Source organism: Hippopotamus amphibius, chromosome 3 (genome assembly GCF_030028045.1).
Source record: "Hippopotamus amphibius kiboko isolate mHipAmp2 chromosome 3, mHipAmp2.hap2, whole genome shotgun sequence".
Classification (NCBI taxonomy): Eukaryota; Metazoa; Chordata; class Mammalia; order Artiodactyla; family Hippopotamidae; genus Hippopotamus; species Hippopotamus amphibius.
The window spans coordinates 48484051-48507272 of record NC_080188.1 but is presented as its reverse complement, the minus strand read 5'-3'; the positions used below and the strand labels follow the sequence as shown (position 1 = coordinate 48507272).

Genomic DNA, 23222 nt, shown 5'->3' with positions numbered 1-23222 from the left:
AACTAAGCTTCAAAAAGAGTAAGTATATAATGAAGTGAGAGCTCTGAAATACATTTTAATTGATTCAACTCTTCTGCCAAGCAATTTGGCAAACTGGTATCCATCAAAAGCCATAAAAATGTAACTACTGTTGGACCCAGGAATAACCCAGAAAAGTTCACACATTAAGATAATTGTATTCTTTTTGTCCTCCCCACCCTCGCCCCCCACTTTTTTGGGTAGCAGCTTTGTTGATATATAATTCACATCTCAGACAATTCACCTATTTAATGTGTACCATTCAATAGTTTTTAGTATATTTAGAGTTTGCAACCATCACCACAATCAATTGTAAAATATTTTCATCAAAAAGAACTCCCAAAACTTTTACCTATCATTCCCCAAACCCATCTCCATCCTCAGTCTCAAGCAACCACGAATCTACTTTCTATCAATTGGTTTGCCTATTCTGGACATTTCATATAAATGGGATCATTATACTAACTGAAAGAAGCCAGCCACAAAAGACTGCATATTGTTTTCATGGATTATTCATGTTGCACCATATATCAGTACCTCCTTATTATGGCCAAATAACATTTCATATTACAGATACACCACATTTGACTTAGACATTTGTGTTCTTTCACTTTTTTGGCTATTATGAATAATATTGTTATGAACAGTCACATACAAGTCTCTGTACGGCCAGGTCTACATTTCTCTTGGGAATGGAATTGATATTATTTTTTAATTAATTAATTATTTACTGGCTGTGTTGGGTCTTCATTGCTGCTGCACAGGCTTTCTCTAGTTGCAAAGAGCGGGGGCTACTCTTTGTTGCGGTGCACGGGCTTCTCATTGCGGTGGCTTCTGGTTGCATAGTACGGGCTCTAGGTACACAGGCTTCAGTACTTGCAGCACATGGGCTCTAGAGCGCAGGCTCAGTAGTTCTGACACATGAGCTTAGTTGCTCTGCAGCATGTGGGAGCTTCCCAGGGCAGGGCTGGAACTCGCGTCCCCTGCATTTGCAGGCGGATTCTTAACCACTGTGCCACTAGGCGCAGGAATTGCCCTGGAATTGATATTCTTATAGCTGAGAAAATCAGAAGCAATTTCATGGTCCAGCAATGAATGGTATTGTGCAAAAAATGTTGCCCGTGTATTAAAGAAGGAAGACCATGTGGCAATAAAGACCACGCAGGAAAAAGACAACATGAGTTGAAAACAGCAAAATAAGACCCACTTAAAATCCTTCCTGGCTTCCGTTCCCAGTTCTGTCATAGGGACCTGCCCCCTGCCCCTGGCTTCACTTCTCTGAGGATCAGCCACATTACCTTTCAGAGATTTTTATAATGTCTCAGCTCCAGTCTTTTGCACTTATTGTTTCCTCTGCCTGTATCACTCTTTCCCCACTGCTATGCCCAGTGGTTTCGTCTCGTCTGAAATGTCTCTTCCTCACAGAAATCTTCTCTGATATCCCTAACAGAGCAAGGATTAAGTGTTTCTATAGCAGCCTGCAATTTTCCGTCTTAACACTTTTGATACTGGTAATTGTTTATTCAGTCAGTAATACTGAGAGACTTTTGCATGCAGGAATAGAGTGAAATAAAACATGCAAGATCCCTGCCATCCTGGACCTTATATTCTAAGGAGAGAATACAATGTACAAGTAAACAAATCAAACGTACTGGGTGATTTTAGACAATGATCATTAGCTCAATGGTCTTCCTCTGTGTTTGGATTGTAACCTCCATGAAGGCAGACGCTAGTTATTTCCAGCTTGCTAGAGCTTATTAGCCCCTGGCTAGCTAAATAAGCTCAAAACAAATTTAAGTGACTGTTAAAATAGGCATATCAAAGAAGAATGGAAAACACAAATACAACTACTACTGTAAATGGTTGAGTTTGAGGGTTTTCTTCTCTTTCAAAACTTTCTGTAATTCTACTCTACTTTCTATAACTAAAACAATCAAAAGATGGGCAAAAAACTACCAGAGGTCCGTAAAGGAACCGCAAACAAAACACATTTATATGTCACCACACACTCGTTAAAGATCTGGTAATAAAGCTACTCTGAAATACTCAGATGTGTTGGTTAAGTGCATAGAATTCCCTTGGCGCATTACCAAGCAGGTCCCCGGCTACCAGCAATATAATTTATAATTTACTGTTTTAAAAGAGAAGGTGCTTGATGTGCTCCCTGACATTTTCCGATTTCTAAAGCGCTTTAGAATCTCCCTCTACCCACCACGTGGCAGGGAAAAAAAACCGCAATTCTATTTACACGTCAATGGTAAGAAGAGAACACAGGACTTTCTGCGAGGTCAGCAAAGAATGCAAGATCTTTACACAACAGATCCCTGGCCCTTTCCAACAGATCCTTCTACAAGCCCCACAGACAAAGACAGGCTGGATGCAACCAGGTAGCACTAGGTTCGGCCAGAGAAACATCCCGATAAGACCCACCCCCGAGCCAAGCGCTCAGCGGCTTCTTTCTTCCCGGGAGCGCATGCGCAGCGCACTCCCCGGCTGCCGCACGCCCCTTCCAGCCAGCCGAGGAGGCGCTTACGTCACCGCGCATTGGCGGAGCAACCCGGCCGCCCCTCTACAGAAAACGAGTCCACGCACCTTTAGCTTTTCTCAGCCCTCCTTCCACCCCAATGCCAGCGACTTTCCCAGCCCGTTTCCAACAGCCTAGCTTTTTGTCCGACTTCTCTGTACGTTCAATGGACGTAGAAGGCAGCGGAGAGGAAAAAGTGGGAATGTTGAGAAACCAGCTCAGCGTTGTTTACAAGGAGTGAACGAGCCTAGGAATCGGTCCGCGAGGGCGGAGCCGAGGAAGCCGGCACTTCTCCCTCCCCTCCCCTCCCTCCCCAGCTTTCCCTGCGAGCGGACGCGGCAGCGCCTCTGCCTCGCTTTTTCTTATTTTTTCCCCCCCTTTCCCCTTCCTTTTTTTTTTCCTTTTTCCCCCTTCCCCCTTTTCACCATTTCCCCTCGGAGGTGCCTCCCCCGGGCAGGGGCAGAGCCGGTCTCACCCCCCGCCTCTCCCCGGCCCCCGCCGCCCTATGGCGAGAGGGAACCCCCTCCCCACCCGGGCACAAGCGGCGGCGGTTGGAGGAGCGGGACCCGCGGCGGCGGCGGCGGCCTCAGGTCCGGGGGCGTCATGGAACTAATTCGCTGACCGACCCACCGGCCGCAGCCGTGCGTCCCGCTCGAGCGCCAGCGCCCGCGCCCTCCGGCCCGGTTCCCCCTCTTCTCCCTCCTCAGTCGGCCCCATCCTCGTCCCGCGCGCCCCGTCGCCGCGCGCTGAGGATAATGAGGTGGTAACGGGCCCCCGGATGACCCCCCGTCACCACTGTGAGGCCTACAGCTCTGCCGGGGAGGAGGAGGAGGAGGAGGAAGAGGAGGAGAAGGTGAGGGGGCGGGGACGGGGGGCTCCCCGCGACCCGCGCGCGAGCCTCCTCCAGCCCCGCGCAGCCGGCGCGCGCCCCTCGGCCCTGCCCCGCCGCCGCCGGGAAGCCTTCGGACACCCCCCTCGTGTCCTCGCACCTACAGCCCAGGCACCTGCCCAGTTTGGAAACGGCTCCGCTGGGTTCTCTTTCGGGCTAGTTTTTCTGTTAGCGACTAACTTTTTTGTAGCAATAGCAAATTGCCTCCTAGTGCGCGTTCTAGGCTCCGCGAGCCTGTGGGATACACAAAGGAGGGGACACACCCCCCCACCCCTAGACCTCGACGGCCCCGCGGGAGGATCATTCACGTTGCAAAGCGGGCGCGGGGGGAGAGAGGACAGAGGAATGGGGTGCAGCGCTGCGGGAACTCGGGGGAGGAGAACGTTACCCGGGGTTTGGGTGAGTGGGGAGATCTGGAGAGGAGGTGAGCTTTGAATTGCACCGTGAATGAAGGGCAGATAATACCGAATATTCGAAAGGAGAGCAGAAGGCCCTCTGCCGAGCTAGAGGTTCCATTGCAGATCGTTTTGGCAGGAGTTGAGAATTAGATAGCAGAATAGTCGAAGGTACTTCTCCGGAGGTAGGATGGAATCATACTGGAGATCTCTGGATGTTAAGCTAAAGTATTCAACTTTTATTGTCAGTGGCAGCCACTCAACGTTTGAGCAGCAGCAGTTGTGACGCTGTGATGTTAATAATAACACTTGTTGAGGCTTATTAGCGAATAAGGCATCGTTCTAAGTGGTTTGCAACTTAGAATCTTCAAAGGGGCACGTAGTTCAGGAGCATTTTATAGATGAGGGAAACTGAGGCTCCATAAGATTAATTTTCCCATTAGAAGACAGCTAGAACGTGGTGGCCAGAATTCCAGCCCAGGCAGTCTGTGCTGTACAGTCTGTGTCCCGGAAAAGATTTCAGTAGCGTCATCTGCTTCTAGTTTTCCAGGTCATTTGTGGCAGACGACATGGAAGGGAACGGACAAATTAAGAAAGATTGGACACGATTCAGATTTGCTAGTCTGGGACCAGACACATCAGAGATTCTGAGCTTCTGGACTAGAAGAAGTTTCTTAATACTGGTGAAGATCAGACTAGTAGAGAGAATCAGCATGTGTTGGGAAGGTGCAGTAGGATAGTTTACAGTTAAACTGAGATAAGTGAGTTTACGTGGCAGTGTGACATCCTAGTATCAGGAGTTTAGAATGGAACTCTAAAATGTTTCTTGGTCAAGATTGGAAGCTTAAAGTGTGTGTACATGTTTTATTTTGATTGTGTACTACCTTAAAAATGAAACGTATTCACTTTTTTGTGCATGCTTCATCTTTAAAGGGGGCTTAATAAGAATACAAATTTAATAATACTGTCCTTTGTGTTTGAGAAGTTACTATGGCATAGTACTTTGAACAGTACCTGGCCAAGTGGTAAGCACTCATTGTTTTTAGTTGTTAAGCACTAAACAAGGGTAAGCTCTTGTTATTATTTATTTGGCACAGTGCTAAATTCTGGAGAGTGTTTGCCATCAAGGAACTCATGGTTAGTAGGAGACCAGCCTACAAATAATCAGTTATCACAGAGCAATTAAATGCAGAAGTAGAATTATGTTCAAGTATGTATGATGCAGATGACAACTCTGTAGGAAGGAGAATGCAAGCTAGAGAAGGACATTTCAAGTTGAAAGAACAGTATGTGGAAAGGCATGGAGATTGGGAAAGGGCCGGCTGTTTTGGAATTAGTGTAGTTCATTATTAGGTTAAGGGCATAAAGTCAAGGAGGTAATAATAGAACATGAGGTTTTTGTATAGTCACATTAATAAATCAATGTAATAATTCCGTGTTAATGAAGTTGTTTCTGTTGTATACCCAGGACTGTGCAACACTTTTCCTCCCAAGTGCGGGAGGCCCTGTATGCTGATTTGTAACAGAGTGTATGCTGTACAATAAGTGTTTTATAAACTATTCACTCAGACGTTAAGGTGTTTGGTAAACAGTAAGAAGCAGAAGCAGCAGTTGCAAGAACGGGAGGAGAAATGTGAAATGTTCAAATTCAAAATGTGTGGAATATGCCAACCAAGATACAGTCTTTTGGGTTTTTAGTTCCTAAAGACTTCTTTTTGAGCATTCGGAATTCTGAATGTGACCAATAATGGGCATGAAATAACAAGATAAAACTATGAAGTTGTTATTTAAAACAGTAAAGTTACATTTTTAGTGTTCATGTTTTATTCCTTAGCAGGATTCATTTTTCATCTAACAATCTGTTTTATAACATTAGAAAACAGGCTTATGGGTTGTCAGTAAAAGAAGTAAAATTCAAGCCAGTGCTTTCTCCACTGTTTCATATCATATTTTTAAAAAGATGTAAAAGACTTTCTCATAAATTATGGTTTTTGGTTTTCTGTGTTCTTTACTTGTAAATAATTTCAAAAAGAAACCACTTCGATTCACCTGTTTTCAACCTTTTACTCCATTTGTTTTATCATGTTCCCTCCCCCATCCTCCACCCCCTCTCTACAGCATTCATTAAGGCCCTTTACACCTAATTTTTCAGTGTGTATTTCCTGAGAATAGGGATATTCTTTTATAGAAGCACAGTAGTTATCAACTTTAGTAAATTTAACATTGATAATTTACTTTTGTCAAATCTGTCCAAATTCTCATTATATTACTTGACCCAAAAATGACCTGTATAGCATTTCTCTCTCTCCAGTACAGGATCCAGTCTAGCTTCAGATACTGCACTTTCATGTTTCTGTAGCTTGGGAAATCTGGAACGTTTCCACAGGTGTCCTGCATCTTGTTCGTCTCTTACTTGTATTATTTAATACCCCATTTTTTTTAAGTTTAAGGAAATTTGAACTTCCCCCCCTTTGTTACATTTCTTTATTTGTGAGCAAAGAATGTTTGTCTTTCTTCTATTGATATGGTGTGTTAACATTGATTTCTGAATGTTAAACCAACTTTGCATACCTGGGCTAAATCCCACTTGGTTATGGTGTATAATCCCTTTTTCTATGTTTTCAGATACAGTTTGCTAGTATTTTGTTGAGGAATTCTGCATCTATATTTAAAAGAGATATTAATCTATAGTTTTCATGCTGTTCTCTTTGTTTCACTTTGCTAGCAGGATAACAACTGGCCTCATAAAATGAGTTGAGAAGGACTTCTCCTATTTTTATTCTGGAAGAGTTTGTGAATAATTTGTATTAATTTTTCTGTAGAAGTTGGGTAGAATTCACCAGTGAAGCCATTTGGTCATGGGCTTTTCTTTGACAGTAGTTTGTTCACTAATTCAGTCTCTTTAGTACTTGGTATATGGCTATTCAGCTTTTTCTATTAAGTCAGTTTTGGTTTTTTTTTAAGAACTTTTATTGAGATATAATTGGCATACATAAACTGTGTATATTTAAAGTGTACAATTTGATTTCTTTATTATTATTAATGTATATATGGCAATCCCAATCTCCCATTTCACCCCCCCCCCCGCCTCCCCACCCGTTTCCTCACTTGATATCCATATGTTTGTTCTCTACATCTGTGTGTCTATTTCTGCCTTGCAAACTGGTTGATCTGAACCATTTTTCTATATTCCACATATATGCGTTACTATACAATATTTGTTTTTCTTTTTTTTTTCTTTTTTTTTTTATTTATTTATTTATTTATTTTTTGGCATACGGCTTAGCTGCTCCGCGGCATGTGGGATCTTCCTGGAGCTGGGATCGAACCCGTGACCTCTGCATTGGCAGGCGGATTCTTAACCACTGCGCCACCTAGGAAGCCCAATATTTGTTTTTCTTACTTCACTCTGTATGACAGTCTTTAGCTCCATCCGTGTCTCTACACATGTCCCAATTGTGTTCCTTTTTATGGCTAATATTCCATTGTATATATGTACCACATCTTCTTTATCCATTCATCTGTTGGTGAACATTTAGGTTGCTTCCATGACCTGGCTATTGTAAATAGTGCCTTGATGAACATTGGGGTGCATATGTCTTTTTGGATTATGGTTTTCTCTGGGTTAAGTCAGTTTTGATAGTTTGTTTCTAGGTGTTTGTCTTTTTCATCTAAATTGTCAAATTTATTTGCATACAATTGTTAATAAAATTTCTTTTGTTCTTTTTATTTCTGTAACATAGGTAGTAACATCCCAGCTTTATTCTTGGTTTTAGTACTTAATCTTATCTGTTTTGTCTTGGTCAGTGCAGCTAAAGGTTTGCCAATTTTGTTGATCTTTACAAAGAACCAGTTTTTGGTTTCATTGGTTTTTCTCTATTTTTCTGTTCTCTACTTCATTAATTTCCACTCTGATATTTATTATTTTCTTTCTTCTGACTTGCTTTAGGTATAGTTTGGTCTATTTTTTCCAGTGTCTTAAAGTGGAAAGTAGAGTATTGACCTGTGATTTTTTTTTTGTCCCCTTATTTATTGAAGTATAGTTGATTTACAACCTTGTGTTAGTTTCAGGTGTATTGCAAAGTGATTCAGGTATACATATGAGATCTTTTTTAATATAGGTGTTTACAGGTATTTCATTGTTTCCCATAAACTTTAGTATGTTTGATCTTTTTTATTCATCTCAAAGTATTTTCTAATTTCCCTAATGATTTCTTCTTTGACTCAGATTCTTTTGTTTTAAAAAAGTTGTATAGCATCTAAATATTTGAAAGTCTTATTATAGAAGACTTCTGTAATTAAGGCCTTAATTATAGAAGATTGAAGAACAAGAATCTCTTGAACCTGATCTTATACTTCTTTACATGATTCTATCCTATATGTCCCTCTCTGGTCCCCCACCCATCCTCCCCTAAAAACAATCTTCGAAGGAAGAGTAATTACTAGGGTCAGCCAGCCATTGGCAGATCCTGGTGAGCCACCCTGTTGAGAGTAGCTGAAGGAATGAAATAAGTTTTAACAAGAGTTAATCACAGACTACAATTAGGTTTAGAAGAAGTCTTAGAACCTATGACATTCAATTTCCATCCAATATAGGTATTTCTTCTAAATACCTCTTGACAGGTGATCATCTAGTTTATACTCTGTTTCTGAGGTTGATATTTATGTTTGCTTTAGGTGAAGTTATAGTGACTCTGTTTATCTAATCGTGGAGAATATGAGAAAAGTACCAATGCAAAAAAACTGGAGTCTCAGAACGTCTCAGCAAAATATAACAGTAAATAGAATTTAACAAGATGACTTTTTTTAAAGAAAGAATGCATTTAAGGTCCTGAACAAGGATGTAACACCCCCCACCCAAAAAAAGGCACCAAAAACCCAATGGGGTGGGGGCAGGTGGAGGGGATGTTTGCCTAAGAGTGTACCTTAGAAAGTCTTGAGTTTTAGTTGAGCATTAATTTTATCTGAATTGATAATGTGGTGTAGCCTCTAAAAAAAGTAGCTAATGATCTTAGACTGCATTAATAATTAAACTGGTGCTAATTTAGAAGAGCAAAACTCATGAGATGTGAGGAACTCTTGAACAGTTTTTCACCTATGCAAAGGATGAACTGGTGAGTATGATAGCAGCCTTCAAACATTTGAAGGGTTCACCTGTGAAAGAGGTTAGACTTGGTTTGGTTTGTTTGGGTTATGGTTTTTTGGTTTTGGCTCCAAGGGTTGAAATGAGCCTTTGATTGTGTCTCTGTTTCATCACTATATTGTATTGTGGGCACTGTGAGTAATAAAAACATGATATTAGTATATATGACTGCAAAGGAATTTATAATTTATTAGGGGAGATAGTTCTTAGAAGAAATTACCTTTGAGTTTGACTTTTCAGGATAGTTATTATTTTACATTGTTATTTAACTTTTTTCTTCTTAGTATGAAAAGTGCTTCATGCTTGATATAGAAAATTTGCAAAAACCCAAAAGTTTAAAGAAGCAAAAAGAAAAAAGTCACAATCCAGTTAAACCAGAGGTAGTTTCAATAGGTTGAGTAGTAAGTGAAGTATGTGAGGTGATTAATAGGAAAGTGGCTGGGGTTGGGTTGGGGGGAACATGAAAATTGAAGATTAGGTGTGTATTTTTTGTTTTTTCAAATTTTAAATTTTTATCAAAAATTAGGAACTTTTCGTAAGTTAATTGTAGACATTAAATTTTTTTTTTTTTTAAAGAATCCCTGGAATCTGAAGCACATATGTAATACAGGTGCGTTGTGAAAAAAGGGAATAGTTTTCTGAGGTCTGTGATGAAAACCAGCATTCCCCTTCTGCTAGGCTTCCTCACCTTTTTCTCACTCCCCAGAGGTTAACCACTCTCAACTCTTACCTGTTTTTCTTGTTATTTAAGATCATATTTTCAAGTAACTTATGTACTGCTATTTCTTGATATTTAAGTTTTAGATATTACTTATGGTTTTCTTCTGTAATATAAAGATGAGACTCATTCTACCTTCTCCCAACACCCCTCATCCTACCAGTGTAGTTTTATCACGTTTGTGTTGAAATCTTTATTCAGTATTTTCATTATTATTGCTGTGTAAATATTGTGGTATATTATTTACATTCTTGCATAATCTCTTTTTCTGAATTTAATAACCTTTTCAGTTACTTAGCTTTTATCAAATCTAGTTGTCTTTTTGAATTCTTCAGCAGCATCTCAATTCAATTTTCTATATACAGTCAAACCTCTAGTTTCCTTTTTTTTTTTTTAACCTAGAAACATCTCTTGGACACTCAGATGCCTTGTACTGATCGATCTAGACTGTTGCTCTTTAGACTTGCTGCTCATTTTAGAGTGCCGTTTACCTTACTGTTGAGCTTTCTAGATCAACATTGCCCAGTAGGACTTACTGCATTGATAGAAACGTTCCTTTTCTGCACTGTGCAGTGCAGTAGCCACTAGCCACATGTGGCAATTGAGCACTTGAAATGGGGCTACTGTGACTGAGGAATTATATTTTAAGTTTATTCAGTTCTAATTTTAATGGCTACATGTCTTGCTAGTGGACACTGTGTTGGGAGCACAATTCAAGATGGTTTCATACTTAAGGGGATAGTTTCATACTGATTAAGTGGAAATGGGTGGGATTTACTGTGATTGATGCAACTTTTTTTTAATGAAGAGAGGGCTTAGCCCTTATCTTGTTAGATTTTTAAGAGGAATATTTGGGATAACTACTTCTAAGAATACCTAGTCTAAAAAGCCTATGACTTAAAATTTTTTGACACAGTGATATGTTTTGATCAGAGTCCTAAGGTTCTGTCAATTTATATGGTCATGTTTTTATTCTCTTTACAACTGAATTTCACATTTAAAATGAGAATGTTTTAGATAACTGATGATTATGGTAACATTTTAATATGTGATATTTTTAAAGAGCTATAAAATCCTGTATCACCTCATAACATTTTTATTTTGTTTTATGAATTGCTTATTAAGTACCAACATGTTTATACAGTGGAACACTTACTGTATATATGTGTAAGTGTTAATTATATATATATATATATATATATATATATAATTAAATATAGAGCATTGTTTTATATTTGACTTTATAGGTAGCTACATCAAGCTGGGTGGCAGGCAGATCCAAAGGATATCATGAAGTTTCCAGGGCCTTTGGAAAACCAGAGATTGTCTTTCCTGTTGGAAAATGCAATCTCCAGGGAAGCCCAGATGTGGAAAGTGAATGTGCCGAAAATGCCTACAAATCAGGTAATGATTTCTTTCTTCACTCTAGACAAATGACTTTTATTAGAAATAAGTGTACTACCATCATATGTAGTGGTATCTTGACACTGCATTGGAGAAAAATGTACCATTAAAGATATGCTCTATTCTTTATTTGAGAAACATCTCCTTGTTTCGTTCTGAAACAAAACAAAAATGAACTGTTTTTGTTTGCTTGTTTTTGTTTTTATCCGAGTTAAACCTTTAGGAGGATAGTTATGACCTTTCTCTTTCCTTATAGTACAATACTTTTCAGTAGTAAGCCTTCTTTATTTTTAAATATATAGTTTGCCATAGAGCCTGAACATAGTCAAATCCTTGTCTTTAGTGAGCAAAAACTTGTTTTTCCTGAATATGTATAAGGAATTCATGTAAACTACTAAGATTGTCAATGTTGAAAGCTTCTAGAGAAATAATCAGCAGCTGACCTCTCAATTACTGTTGGCTATATGCCTTTTCTTTTACAAATTTTGTATAGAGTTACTTTTACAAATAACTATGAAATTTGTCTACTCCAGAAGTTTACTAAATAACGTCTTACACATCTTTTTATCCCTAGTAACTAGCACTGTACTTGGGATAAAGAACAGTGGTCAAGGAATTTTTAGTATGTGTAGGCAAATGACATTGTACCTAAGTGCCTCCTGTGTTGGTTTAGGTTAACCTTTGTTCATAGCTTATTGCAATCTGTATGCTTTTTCTAATTCCAACCTACTTTTATCTTCTTCCCCACAAGCTAAAGATATATATGTTTTCCATTTACTGTTATTTGTCATTTAGTGAATTGAAGATTAGTTAGCCTGAATGAATGCCTTTTATACTAGGAGCATTTGCATGTATTATCACATCTAATATCTCATTCAATCCTTTGAAAAAGGCAGTAGTCTCAGTTTGCTCAAGACTTCAGCTAATAAGTAGTAGAGTTATAATTTTGAATCTGAGGCAATTCTCTTCCCATTATGCTTTTTTATTTTTTATTTTTGTGTGTTTGTGGGATTTTTAGATGACTAGGGATTTAATCTTTCAGTAAATGTTTATTAAGTATCTGCTATATTCTGAGCACTATTCTAGCATTGGGATACAACAGTGAGAAAAACAGAAATTCCTGTCCTTAGGTTCTGACATTCTAATAAGCCTCAAAGCTTTATTACAGCTACTTTTAGAACCATTTTTTTCTTTTTTCTCCCGCTATCTCCTTGAGTCAGCGTGCAGCCAACAATGATATACTTTTATAACATGGTCTTTGAAGGTGATTTTCTACAAAGATTATAGTATATTGCTATATTAACACTTAATCTGGCCTGTTTTTATAGGTATTTTAACAAATATTACTAAGATGTAATACCAGAGAACAGAATAGCATTAGGACTTCTAATAGGGATCTATTTAAGGTTTTGCCTTTAGTAATGCCAAGTAGAAGCCACACTTAATTCTTGTAAAATGTGTGTGGGCTTGGTCTGGTGGGGATAGGAGATAAGATAGAGATGGGAGTAAAGAGCTATAGGGGCTTGAGCCACTTAACAGAATAACCCCAGGGACACTTCTCTATTCTAATTCTTTTATTTTCTTCTGTGACTCTTGGGGACTGGCTTTTCTCCTGCCCTTTCCACTATTGCTTTTAACCATGATTTCCCTTCTTGACTCCTCCTTGCATAAGAGAAACAATCTTGTCTCAAAACCATTTTTATATCTTTTCCAACTTTTCTTTTTCTTTTTTTTTCCCCCTTGGTGCTGGTTAAAACAAAAATAAAATATTTTTGAGTTTTTTTTCCCTCTAGTTTTCTTCTTCCTACCTCTTCCTTCACCTAAACTCTACTTCAAGGTCATTCTGTCACAGTTTTCTTGTCATTTACATCTCCTATCTTGCAGTTTAGGACAGAGTGGTCACACAAGAATATTATACACCTATCACTCCCCTTCGATTTGCTCCCACAGCACTCTGTATTTCCTTTAAGATAGCACACAATATTAATATTTCTTGATGATTTGCCCGAGTTCCATTGGGATAGAATTGTGTCATTTTGGTATACTGGTATATAATAGGCTCACAGTAAACACTTGTTAAATGAATGGTAATTATCATTTCTTTATAATTCATCCAGGTTAGAGGAGTTTTATATAATAGTACTTTCAAGTACACAGCAATTTTGTTATGAATTTGGGGGAAAAAATTGAAGACTGTTTAAAGTGACCTGTACTTTCAGATATTCTCAATTTATTCTGATATACAGAGTGCTTTGGATACACAAAGATAAACCCTGCCTCAGGCTGTTTATATAAAGATTATTTCCATTAGAATTTTTAGACTCTAAGGAACCTTAAAGGTCATCTAATTATGTGGTTTTCAAATACAGGATCTTGAACCACTGGGGTACTAGGTGTGTGAGAATCATCCAGGAGGCTCCTTAAAGATTCCAGGCCCCTCTCAGACCTACTGGGCTTGTGGTGGCTACTGTGGAACTTGTATTTTAAAAAACTTCATAGTTTTATTGATTATGTGTTATGTTTGGGAAATAATGATGTAGTCAAAAAAAAGTTCTCCTGACATCTCTGGTAAGTGATCCTCTTTGGATACTTTTTCCATTCCACCATAGAAAAGTTCTATCAGTTATTGGAAAGTTTTTCCTGAATTGAGCCCAAAACGTTTGCCTGATCCAAGGTGATGAAGATAGGATTTTTTTTTTTCCTTTTTGGTATGGTGTGAAGTAGGAGTCAAGAATAATTTTTCTCCTCATAGAAAATCAGTATCATTTATTTTATTAGAAAGATGTTTTTCACCACTGCCCCGCAATGTACCTTTTTTAAAAAAAAAAAAAAATTTGGCTGCGTAGGGTCTTAGTTGCTGTATGGGATTTTCCTTGCGTCATGGGATCTTCTTTGTGGCGTGCGAACTCTTATTTGCGACATGGGGATCTAGTTCCCTGACCAGAGATCGAACGCAGGCCCCCTGCATTGGGAGCGCGGAGTCTTAGCCCCTGGACCACCAGGGAAGTACCCCCATCCCCATGTACTTTTGTTTTTAATGAAGTGACTGCTGTATATGAGTAGATAAATTCGTGGGTCAGTTTCTTGCCTCTTTTTTCATTATTGGTCTGTTTGCCTCTCTTTAATACCACACTGCCTCAGTTATTGTAGCATCATAATATGTCTTTGGTGACATAAACTTTGTGGGGGTTTTTTTGAGATTGTCTTGGCTATTTTAAGCCCTTTGCTCTTCCATGTATGTTTTTAAATATATCTTGTCAATTTTTGAAAAATAAAAAGAAATTGTGGTGTTTTGGTTTTATTGAATCTTTTGATTGATTTGGGGAAGAATTAACATGTTTATGAGTTTTCTATTCCATGAACATAGAGTATTTCTCCATTTTTCTTTAAAGATGATCTTCAATTTCTTTTAATAATGTTTGGTAATTTAGGTTTATGCCTGGGTATTTGAGTCTTGTTGAGGCTATTATAAATGGTATTGTTTTAAATTTTTTATTTTTTTATATGCTTGCTTCTGTATGCTGGTATATAGAAATAAAATAGATTTTTATATAGACCATACTAAGTTAACTTACTATTAGTTTGCAGAGTCTTTAGGATTTTCTGTATATTATACTGTCATGTCAAATGTGAATAATCATGGTTTTATTTCGTTCTTTCCAGTCCTTATACTTTCTATTTTTCTTGTTTTACAGAATTTAGGGTTTCCAGAACACTGCTGAAGTCTCAATTTGAGGAGAAAGCTTTCAGTATTTCATCATTAACTATAATATTTGCTATATATTTCTTAATCCTTTCTCTGCCTTAGTTTACTGAGAGTTATTTTTTTATGAATAGGTGTTGAATTTTTATACATCATTGGATTTTGTTACTGTTTTGGTTAGGAGTTCTGCATCTGTGGTCATGGGTGAGACTGGTTTATAATGCCTTTGTCAGGTTTTCATGATAAAGTTATGCTGGCTTTGTAAAATGAGTTGGGAAGTGTTTTTTTCCCACTGCTCTCAGTTTATTTAGATTGATATTATTTCTTTCTTAAATGTTGGAAGGTTTCACTGCAGAGCCACCGGGGCCTGGAGATTTATTTGTGAGAAAGTATCTAATAATCCAATTTCTTTGGTAAATATGAGGCTAATCAGGTCTTCATTTAAATCTTATTTCAGTTTTGATGAATTGTGTTTTTCAAGGAATTTATTCATCTAAATTTTCAAATTATTTATGTAAAGTTACTCATAATATCCTCTAACATCTACAGGGTCCATAGTGATGTTCCCCTTTTCATTTCTTAGTTGATTTGTGCTTATTCTTCCTTGATCACTCTTTCTAGAGATCTGTCAGCCTTTCAGTTCTTTTGATTTTCCCTATTACACATTTGTCTTTTTTTTTTTTAAGTTTTGCTCTTTTTTCATTATTTCTGTCTACTTTCTTTGTGTAATTTGCTGTTCTTTATCTTGAGATAGATGCTTAAATAACTGATTTTCCAGTTTTCTTCTTTTTTAATAGAGTTATAAATTTTCCTCCGAGCATAGCTGTCCACCCTTGCCTAGTTTGTTGTTAGGTCCCACATTGTGTTCTTAATTTGAGTTGTTATATTTTTCAGTTCTAGAATTTCCCTTTTGGATTTCTTTATAGATTTCATTTCTCTAGTGAAAATTTTCATCTATCTTCTGTCCTCTATTTGCTTGTATATTAAGTCCTTTTCTGATAACCCAAAAGACTGAGATCTTCTTGTTGCCCCTTTTTTTTCCTCTTGGTTTTTGATGACTTGGTTCTTTGTCTTGTCATGCCTGGTTATTTTTGATTGGTTGCTGAACATCATGAAAAATTGTAGAGGCTCTAGATGTTATCTTTCTGCAGGAGAGTTCAGTCTTCCCTCTGGTGGGCAAACTGAAGAGGTGATTAATTACTTTAATCCACTGAGGGACTGTGCTGATTGGAGGCTGGGTTGCTATTTGATATGGCTTTATCACCTCTGGTTGCCCCCAACTCCTGGATTGTAGCCAGAGACTCCCTCTGAGAGCTTGGAGTGTTTACTAGTGCCCCTTATTCCTGAAGGGGGCTAAACTCTTCCTGAACTCATTCTTGTTTTTCAGAGGCTTTCTGCTTAGCCTCTTAGATCCTTCTCCTTCCCAGCTTCAGAATTTCATTCAGAAAATGAATTGAAGAGGAAAGTCAGCCGAGTGTCACATTCAGATCTCTGACCCTCTCTCTTCCCACTAGATTCTTGGCTCCTCAAGTTTCAAAATTTTGTTTCCTGCCTTATAAGACTCGCAAAAGCTCAGTTGGTTTCTTTGCTCATACTTCACACCTCTTGCCATATTCACAGGATGGGCAAATGCCTGAAAGGGGAAGCTATGCAGAGTGTTGACTCATCTCTCATTGTTAGCTCCTTTCCAGCATCTCGGCTCCTCAAGGCCCAGTTGTCTTAGTAGTTCTGATGACTTTCTGTTGCATTTGTTAATAGCTTTTCTAGTTGTTCTCAGCTAGAGTGCAAGTTTGCTGCTACCTACTCAGTCATAGCCAAAAGCAGTAAGGTAATTTTTAAAAAGTGTTGAACTTAATAGTTGTGATGAGATGTGGGAGCACAGGAGGGTACTTAGTCTGACTTGAGTTATCAGGAAAAGTATCTGGTGGGGAGTGACCATTGAAATATCTCTTAAAAGATAAATAATAAGGCAGGTAAAAAGAGAAGGGAGTGTGTTCCAACCAGAGAGAGCAGTACAAGCAAAGGCACAGTGATGTAAAATAGCATTGCAAGGAAGGAACCGTAAATCCAGTACTGCTTTCATGAATCTTAAGGCAGAGAGTGATGGAAGATGGGTGAGGCTGGAGAGATAGGTCAGAGAGGGATTTGTATGCCATGCCTGGCAGATTATATTTAATCTTTAAGGTAATGGTGAACCTTTTCGAGTTTAAAGCTGGGTGGGACTTGCGTTAATGATCAGAATAGCAGCATGTGGAATATAAAGCCCTGTGTTTTACCATGTTGAATCAAACCATTATAAATTTTCTTTGGGATTATTTGTTCAACCAATTTACTGAACTCTCTTAACCCTTTTTGAGCAATCCATATAAGAGAAAACAGATCCCTTGATCGGGAAGTACTGTCTAGGGTAGTGGGGTAGGCAGACCTTCCTTCTACCCTTCCTCCTTCTTGAATGGGATTGCTTATGCCCAGAACTGAATTTTTTAAAGCTATTCTGATAATATTACTGTTCGGTACAGGTTTGAATTGATTTGAAAAAGTGATCTTGGGATCAGTTATCACTTCACTTATGAGTGAGTCTTCTCAAACTGTAATCTTCTGTGGGGTTTTTTTGATTATTAGTTTTAGCTAGTGTTGATAATACTAGTCATGCAAGAATGCTTTCTTGGCTCTACTCTCAAATTTTTTAATGTAAGGTATGTTAAAGTCCAAAGATTATCATGATCTCTTTCCTAACGAGTTGCATTATAATTGCTTTGAAAGAATTATTTATATGTAATATTTTGTAAATTTGTTTTTTCTGGCATCACAAAGCACCAAGTCTTTTTAGAGGGGGGAAGGACAAAAATAATATTTAAGTGCCTTTTACATTGTGTGTTTTACATGTTATATCATTTAGTTATAAATATGATGTTCCCTTGTGTTATTCCTATACATTATGCCCATCTTCTGTGGGACTTCTTGCAGTTATATGTTTGTGTTATTTGTTTAACGTCAAACACCAGATAGTCACATTATGTAATATAATCTGTTACGTAGGAATTTTTTCTTCCTCCTATATCTCTGACCTGAAGGTGGAATTAATGCGTTTTTGTTCCTCATTGCTACTCTAGATTATTGTTGTTTCACCTGCATAAAAGCCTCCGCAGTTTCATCAGATTGTATCACCATCTGCCTCTCCTTGTGTGAATTTATTTCTTTGTCATTGAATTGTTTGGATGGCTTACTTAACATTAGTTTTCTTTGGCATTTTTAGATAAAAGGTCACTTTGGTAGAAATATAATTTCTCTTGAATGCTTAGCTCTCCGTCTAAAAGTTTTGTGACTGCTTCACTTGGTTCCCAGGGACCTTTAGGGGCCCTTAGTCCAGCTGTTAAAATAGGACCTCAAGGCTCTATGGAAAATGGAATATTGTAAAACCAATGACCATGCTAAGAGCTGTTTGACCCAGGGACTAGCTGTAGGGCTGTATCTACTTCCTCCTACCTCTAAAGAAGCTATAGATCCAGATGGTATTTTGTCACCTTTTTCAGACTCCTTTTTGTGAGAGTGAGAATCCAGCTCCTGGCTTTAATAGCCTAACTCCAGTTTCCTCTGTTAAGTTGGATAATGGTCTCCTTAGGACATATATTTCCCTGCTACTCTGTATACCCCAAACGGGTCAAGCTCTCAACTTCAGTCCCATGAACTACCTTATGTTTCTTTTTGATTCATTGAATTTTATCACTGGTTGTCAGAGTATCTGTTTCTAGCCGTCTTTTCCATCCACCTTGATTTTTATTTGCGAATCTGAGAATTTTAGCAATAGGTTATTGCCTCCAGATTGACATTCGTCGTAAGCTTCAGAGTAAAGTTCACAGGTTTCAAATACTAGGTTCTGGGCTTCCCTGGTGGCACAGTGGTTAAGAATCTGCCTGCCAATGTAGGGGACAGAGCTTCAGTCCCTGGTCCGGGAAGATCCCCCAAGCCTCAGAGCAGCTAAGCCCAAGCGCCACAACTGCTGAGCCTGTTCTCTAGAGCACGCAAGCCACAACTGTTGAGCCTATGCACAGTGATGAAGACCCAATGCAGCCAATAAGGAAAAAAGAAAAATAAATGAGTAAATTAAAAAAAAAAAACAAAAAAACAGCCACTTTCACAGAGCAGAAGCTAACTAGGAGGTGCAGAGAAAAATAGACACACACCAATAATAGGAGCTTTAACTCCTCACTGTCAGAACACAATAGATCAAGGTATCAAAAAAAAAAGTAAGAAAAAAAAACCAACTTGATTCTTTTTCTTCCTTGCAAATGATCACCCCCATCCTGCTTACTCTTAAGATACAAGTTAGTTACTGTCTCCTGGAAGAGCTTTTTACTCTGCTCCCACACTGGGCCAGGTGCCTTTCCAGTGTGCTCCCCTGGCACCCTGTGCAGACCTCTGTTCTAATGCTTACCATATTTTATTGACATTTTCTGATTGTTTGCCTCATCATGAGACTTTAAGTTTTAAACTTTAAACAGGGAGTTCATTCTTCATTGTATTCCCATGACCTACATGTGATCGACACTTAATGTTCATTAATATGAACTCAAATGTCTTGGTTGTCAGATGTTTTCAGGTTATTGTTCATAGTCTTAACACCAACTTGGTGGTGAGGTGTAAATATAAGAGGTTGTAAACCATCTTTATTTCATTGTCAGTATTTCTTGTGCAGTATTGTAGTCAATCTTTATTTGACAAAAGGAATTGACCAGAAGGTGAATGTTTGGCAGTAAAACTTCTAAAATACCAGTTATAACTGAGTTTAGACCTAAATATAAAAATTATGTGTGTGACTAGTTGGTTTCCCCAACAGAGAAACACTTTACTTTGTTGTGCCAAAGCTGAAAATTGACAGAAAGAGGAGTTGGAATAAAATACGGGAAACTAACCAGTGCAGTAGCAGAGATTATAATGAGCATCAAGTCGTTTATTCCTCCCAGTAATAAAGAAAGCCAAGAGGAAGGAGAGAAGAAATTCCAACTGAAATATCTGTTTGAGGAGATATACTGTCAGGATGTACAGCCCTTCATGCTTTTAAGAGCTCTTAATGCACCTTTCTGTGATATAGCACTTAATTTCATAAAGTTGACCCTGAATGATCAGGGAAAAGGTTTAAGCTGTGGTCTCTGTACTTTCTGAGGAATGAGATAAGTAATATATTTTTAAAGAGGTTTCCATCCAAAATGGTTATGATGATAAATCCTGCAGTGCTTAGATTAAACCTTTATTTGTCTGGAACCCTCACTTATTGAAAATAGTCTTTTGCACTAATCACAGAGTTATTTCTGTGCTTTATTGTGTTTACCTGGCAGAAGTGGTACTTACGTAGATCTGTTTTATTTATTAGTAGCAGATTAGGTATTACTAGGTTTGTTTTTTATGGTGCCTACAAAACTGAAGAGTAAATCATTAAATATTGCTTTAAAGGGGTACCTTTAAAAAAGTAAGCCTATACCCAGCAGTTAAAAATAATATCCTGGAAGATTAAAACACCAATAATGTTTTGTGTTTGTATAGTAATCTCTCTAATGATCAGTTGGCCTGGGTTAATTTCCCTTTCAGTATTCTTTCATCATCTTTAAATGTGTAATTTGTCTCTTGTTCCTGGTATCTTTCATTTATTCCTGTTGACTTTAGTTTTGTTTTTAATGGACTATCATTCTGTTATCATAGTCTGTTTGTATTTCCTAAGATAGTTAATGGCCATTTGCTGCCTTAGAAAGAAATTCAGTATATTTTCTTACTCTAAAGAATTAAGAAAACTTAATTCCAGAATTACTATCAGTTGATGATAGCGTTACCTAAACTTTAAAACCTCGATTTAATTAAAGTATAGATATATGGTGAGATGACGTGAAATTTTTATTTAATAAATAAGAGAATATTGGATATTGATATTAAATGCTAAAACTAGTACATAAGGTTTTATCTTCATTTATCTCAAGTTAGATAGATTTTGAATAAACATTTTTTAACATATAAACACGTATTCCATAGCATTTGCTAACCTTTTATAAGCAAGAATTACAAACATATCCTTGATGATAATTTGAAACTTTACTTGTTCTCTTTATTTTTATTTTTTAATTGTTCCCTTATAGAATGTTTCTCCATCCCAGAGAGATGAAGTGATTGAGTGGCTGGCCAAACTCAAGTACCAATTCAACCTTTACCCAGAAACATTTGCCCTGGCTAGCAGTCTTTTGGACAGGTTCTTAGCTACTGTAAAGGTAAATATTTTAGAATACACTTGCATACAACTTCTTTTTTGAGGGTTTATATGCTGTACCAGGGGCTATTAATAAAACACTTTACAAAGTGTAAAGGAGTGGAAAATCTTCCTAAAGATTATATATATACCTATAAGAAGACATGATGTCCTCTGCTATTGCTTTATGTTTTCAGAAATATTTCTAATTCTGTAATTTTCTTTTGGCTGTAAGTATTCATAACTTATACTTAACCTATGAAATTTTTGATCTCTTGATTTTAATACAAACCAAATAGCATTGGCAGAATGTTGAGTCATCTTTTTAACACATTGGGTATTAGTTGTGAACAGTGAATCAGACTAGAAAAGTATAAGCCTATTACATATTTTTCTCTGTCATTACTTATTTATTGAATCTCTTTTGTGTAGTTTTCTGAACAATATATAAATACTTTCTAGAGGCATACGTTTGGAATATGAGATGAACTGAACTGTCATAAAGTAACTTTGGTGTATTTTTGTTAAATGGCAGCATTACAGATAAGTCTTATGTTGTCCCTATTGGTATAATATATTATTGGTTATATTATGTGAAATCAGTCATAGGCCCTCAACAGATTTAAAGCACAAAATCAGCATTTATTCAGTAGCAAGGCATGAAACACTAGAAGAGCAATTCAGTTGTCATTTGTATGCTTAGGAATATGTAAACTGCAGAAACTATGAATTCAGTGCTGAGGGTACTGCATTCTTTGTTATTAAGTATAAAGAAAAGAAGCCAAAGAATTATGGAGTGGAAGAATTTGGATGGCCACTCAGTTACCTTTTTATGTTTCAAACTTCTACTTTTGAGAGTAAAGAAACTTAAATTATAATACCAATTGCCTGAAGGCTGGATTATCTGAGATGCCTACATTATCAGCATCAAGTACCCCTCCCTTCTCCCTATTCTCCTACTGTAGCTAATCTTCCTTTCACAGAGAAAATGCATTTGAGGTTAGTGTCCTTTCTTGGGTTGTAAATTCTTCAAAAATTTTAATGGACTTGTTGTAGCTTCTAGCATAGAAGAGATTTTAACTGACCTTATTATTAGACATTTTAAATATATTTGGGAGAAGTTTCTGGAACAATTAGAGAATTCTGCCAAGTAAAATCTCATTTCTTTCATATTTCTAACTTAATGGGCCCTGTCATGTTACTAGCATCAGATGCTTACTTAGATATGGTTAATCTGTATTGAAACAATTCATCTAAAATGTATTCATAGTTTAAAGGTGCTAAAAGCAAACCATAAAAGGGCTGCAGCAGTGAATGGAACCTCAATCCCAGATGTGCAGAAGGTACTATGAAGTTCTTTAAAACTATACACCTTGATACCAAAGCCTCTTTCTGTTTTGTTTTTTAATTTGATTTTGCTGTATAGGGTTTTCCTTTTTCCAGAAATGTTTTTCATTTAACATCTTTTCTAAAGTGTCAGGGCCCACTTTGATCTGCAAAATTATTGTTTTTAGGTTTCAATTTGTATGTATTTGTCCCTAAAGATATAGGTGAAATCTCAGATTTTATATTCAGCATTAAAGAGGAATAAATTCCAGAAAACACACAAAAAAATAAAAAAGTAAATAAAAATATAGACCTTGAGCCCTATCACAGACCTACGGAATCTGAATCTCTAATAGGTGAGATCTGGACATCTGTATTTAAATAAGCAAAAACAAACTACATAGACGATTCTGATGTACATCCAGGATTGAGAACTACTGTTTGTTTAAAAAACACACACCCATATATTTGCTGTTGGGATTCTTTTTAAACTAAATTTATTATTGGTGCCCTTGATTTGGGGGTTGCATTGCTTACCCAGCGTTGTTAACTGTTGGACTCTTCTTTGTAATGAACTGATTACCTCAGGGATATGATTTTGATATGTTGTATATACATGGAGAAATAAGGGAATCTGAAAAACTGTCTTAGCAACAAGGTCTGACTTCCTTTCTAGATCATTTGTGTGGTGTCTGTGAACCTCTGAGGCTGTTTTCTCATCTGTAAAAGAAGATATATTTATGGCCGTGCTTTCTAAACCATAATATTCTGATTAATATTAATGATTATTTAAAAATATTGATAGGGGACTTCCCTGGCTGTCCAGTGTTTAAGACTTTGCCTTCCAATGCAGGGGGTGTGGGTTCGATC

The 23222-nt window shown here is 37.5% G+C and overlaps 1 protein-coding gene across 2 annotated transcripts in view; it reads left to right on the top strand.

Moving 5' to 3' along the window:
- Positions 1 to 2836: 2836 nt before the first annotated feature.
- The window catches only part of CCNI (cyclin I), a 30161-nt gene continuing 9775 nt past the window's right edge, over positions 2837 to 23222 (top strand). Inside the window, exons 1-3 of one of the 2 annotated variants that reach the window (XM_057728634.1) lie at positions 2837 to 3395; positions 10935 to 11091; positions 20920 to 21048. In XM_057728634.1, coding sequence (XP_057584617.1) covers positions 10978 to 11091; positions 20920 to 21048 — 243 coding nt within the window. In that variant the 5' untranslated portion in view covers positions 2837 to 3395; positions 10935 to 10977. The remainder of the gene's footprint in view (positions 3396 to 10934; positions 11092 to 20919; positions 21049 to 23222) is intronic. The other variant, XM_057728635.1, reaches the window with a different exon arrangement.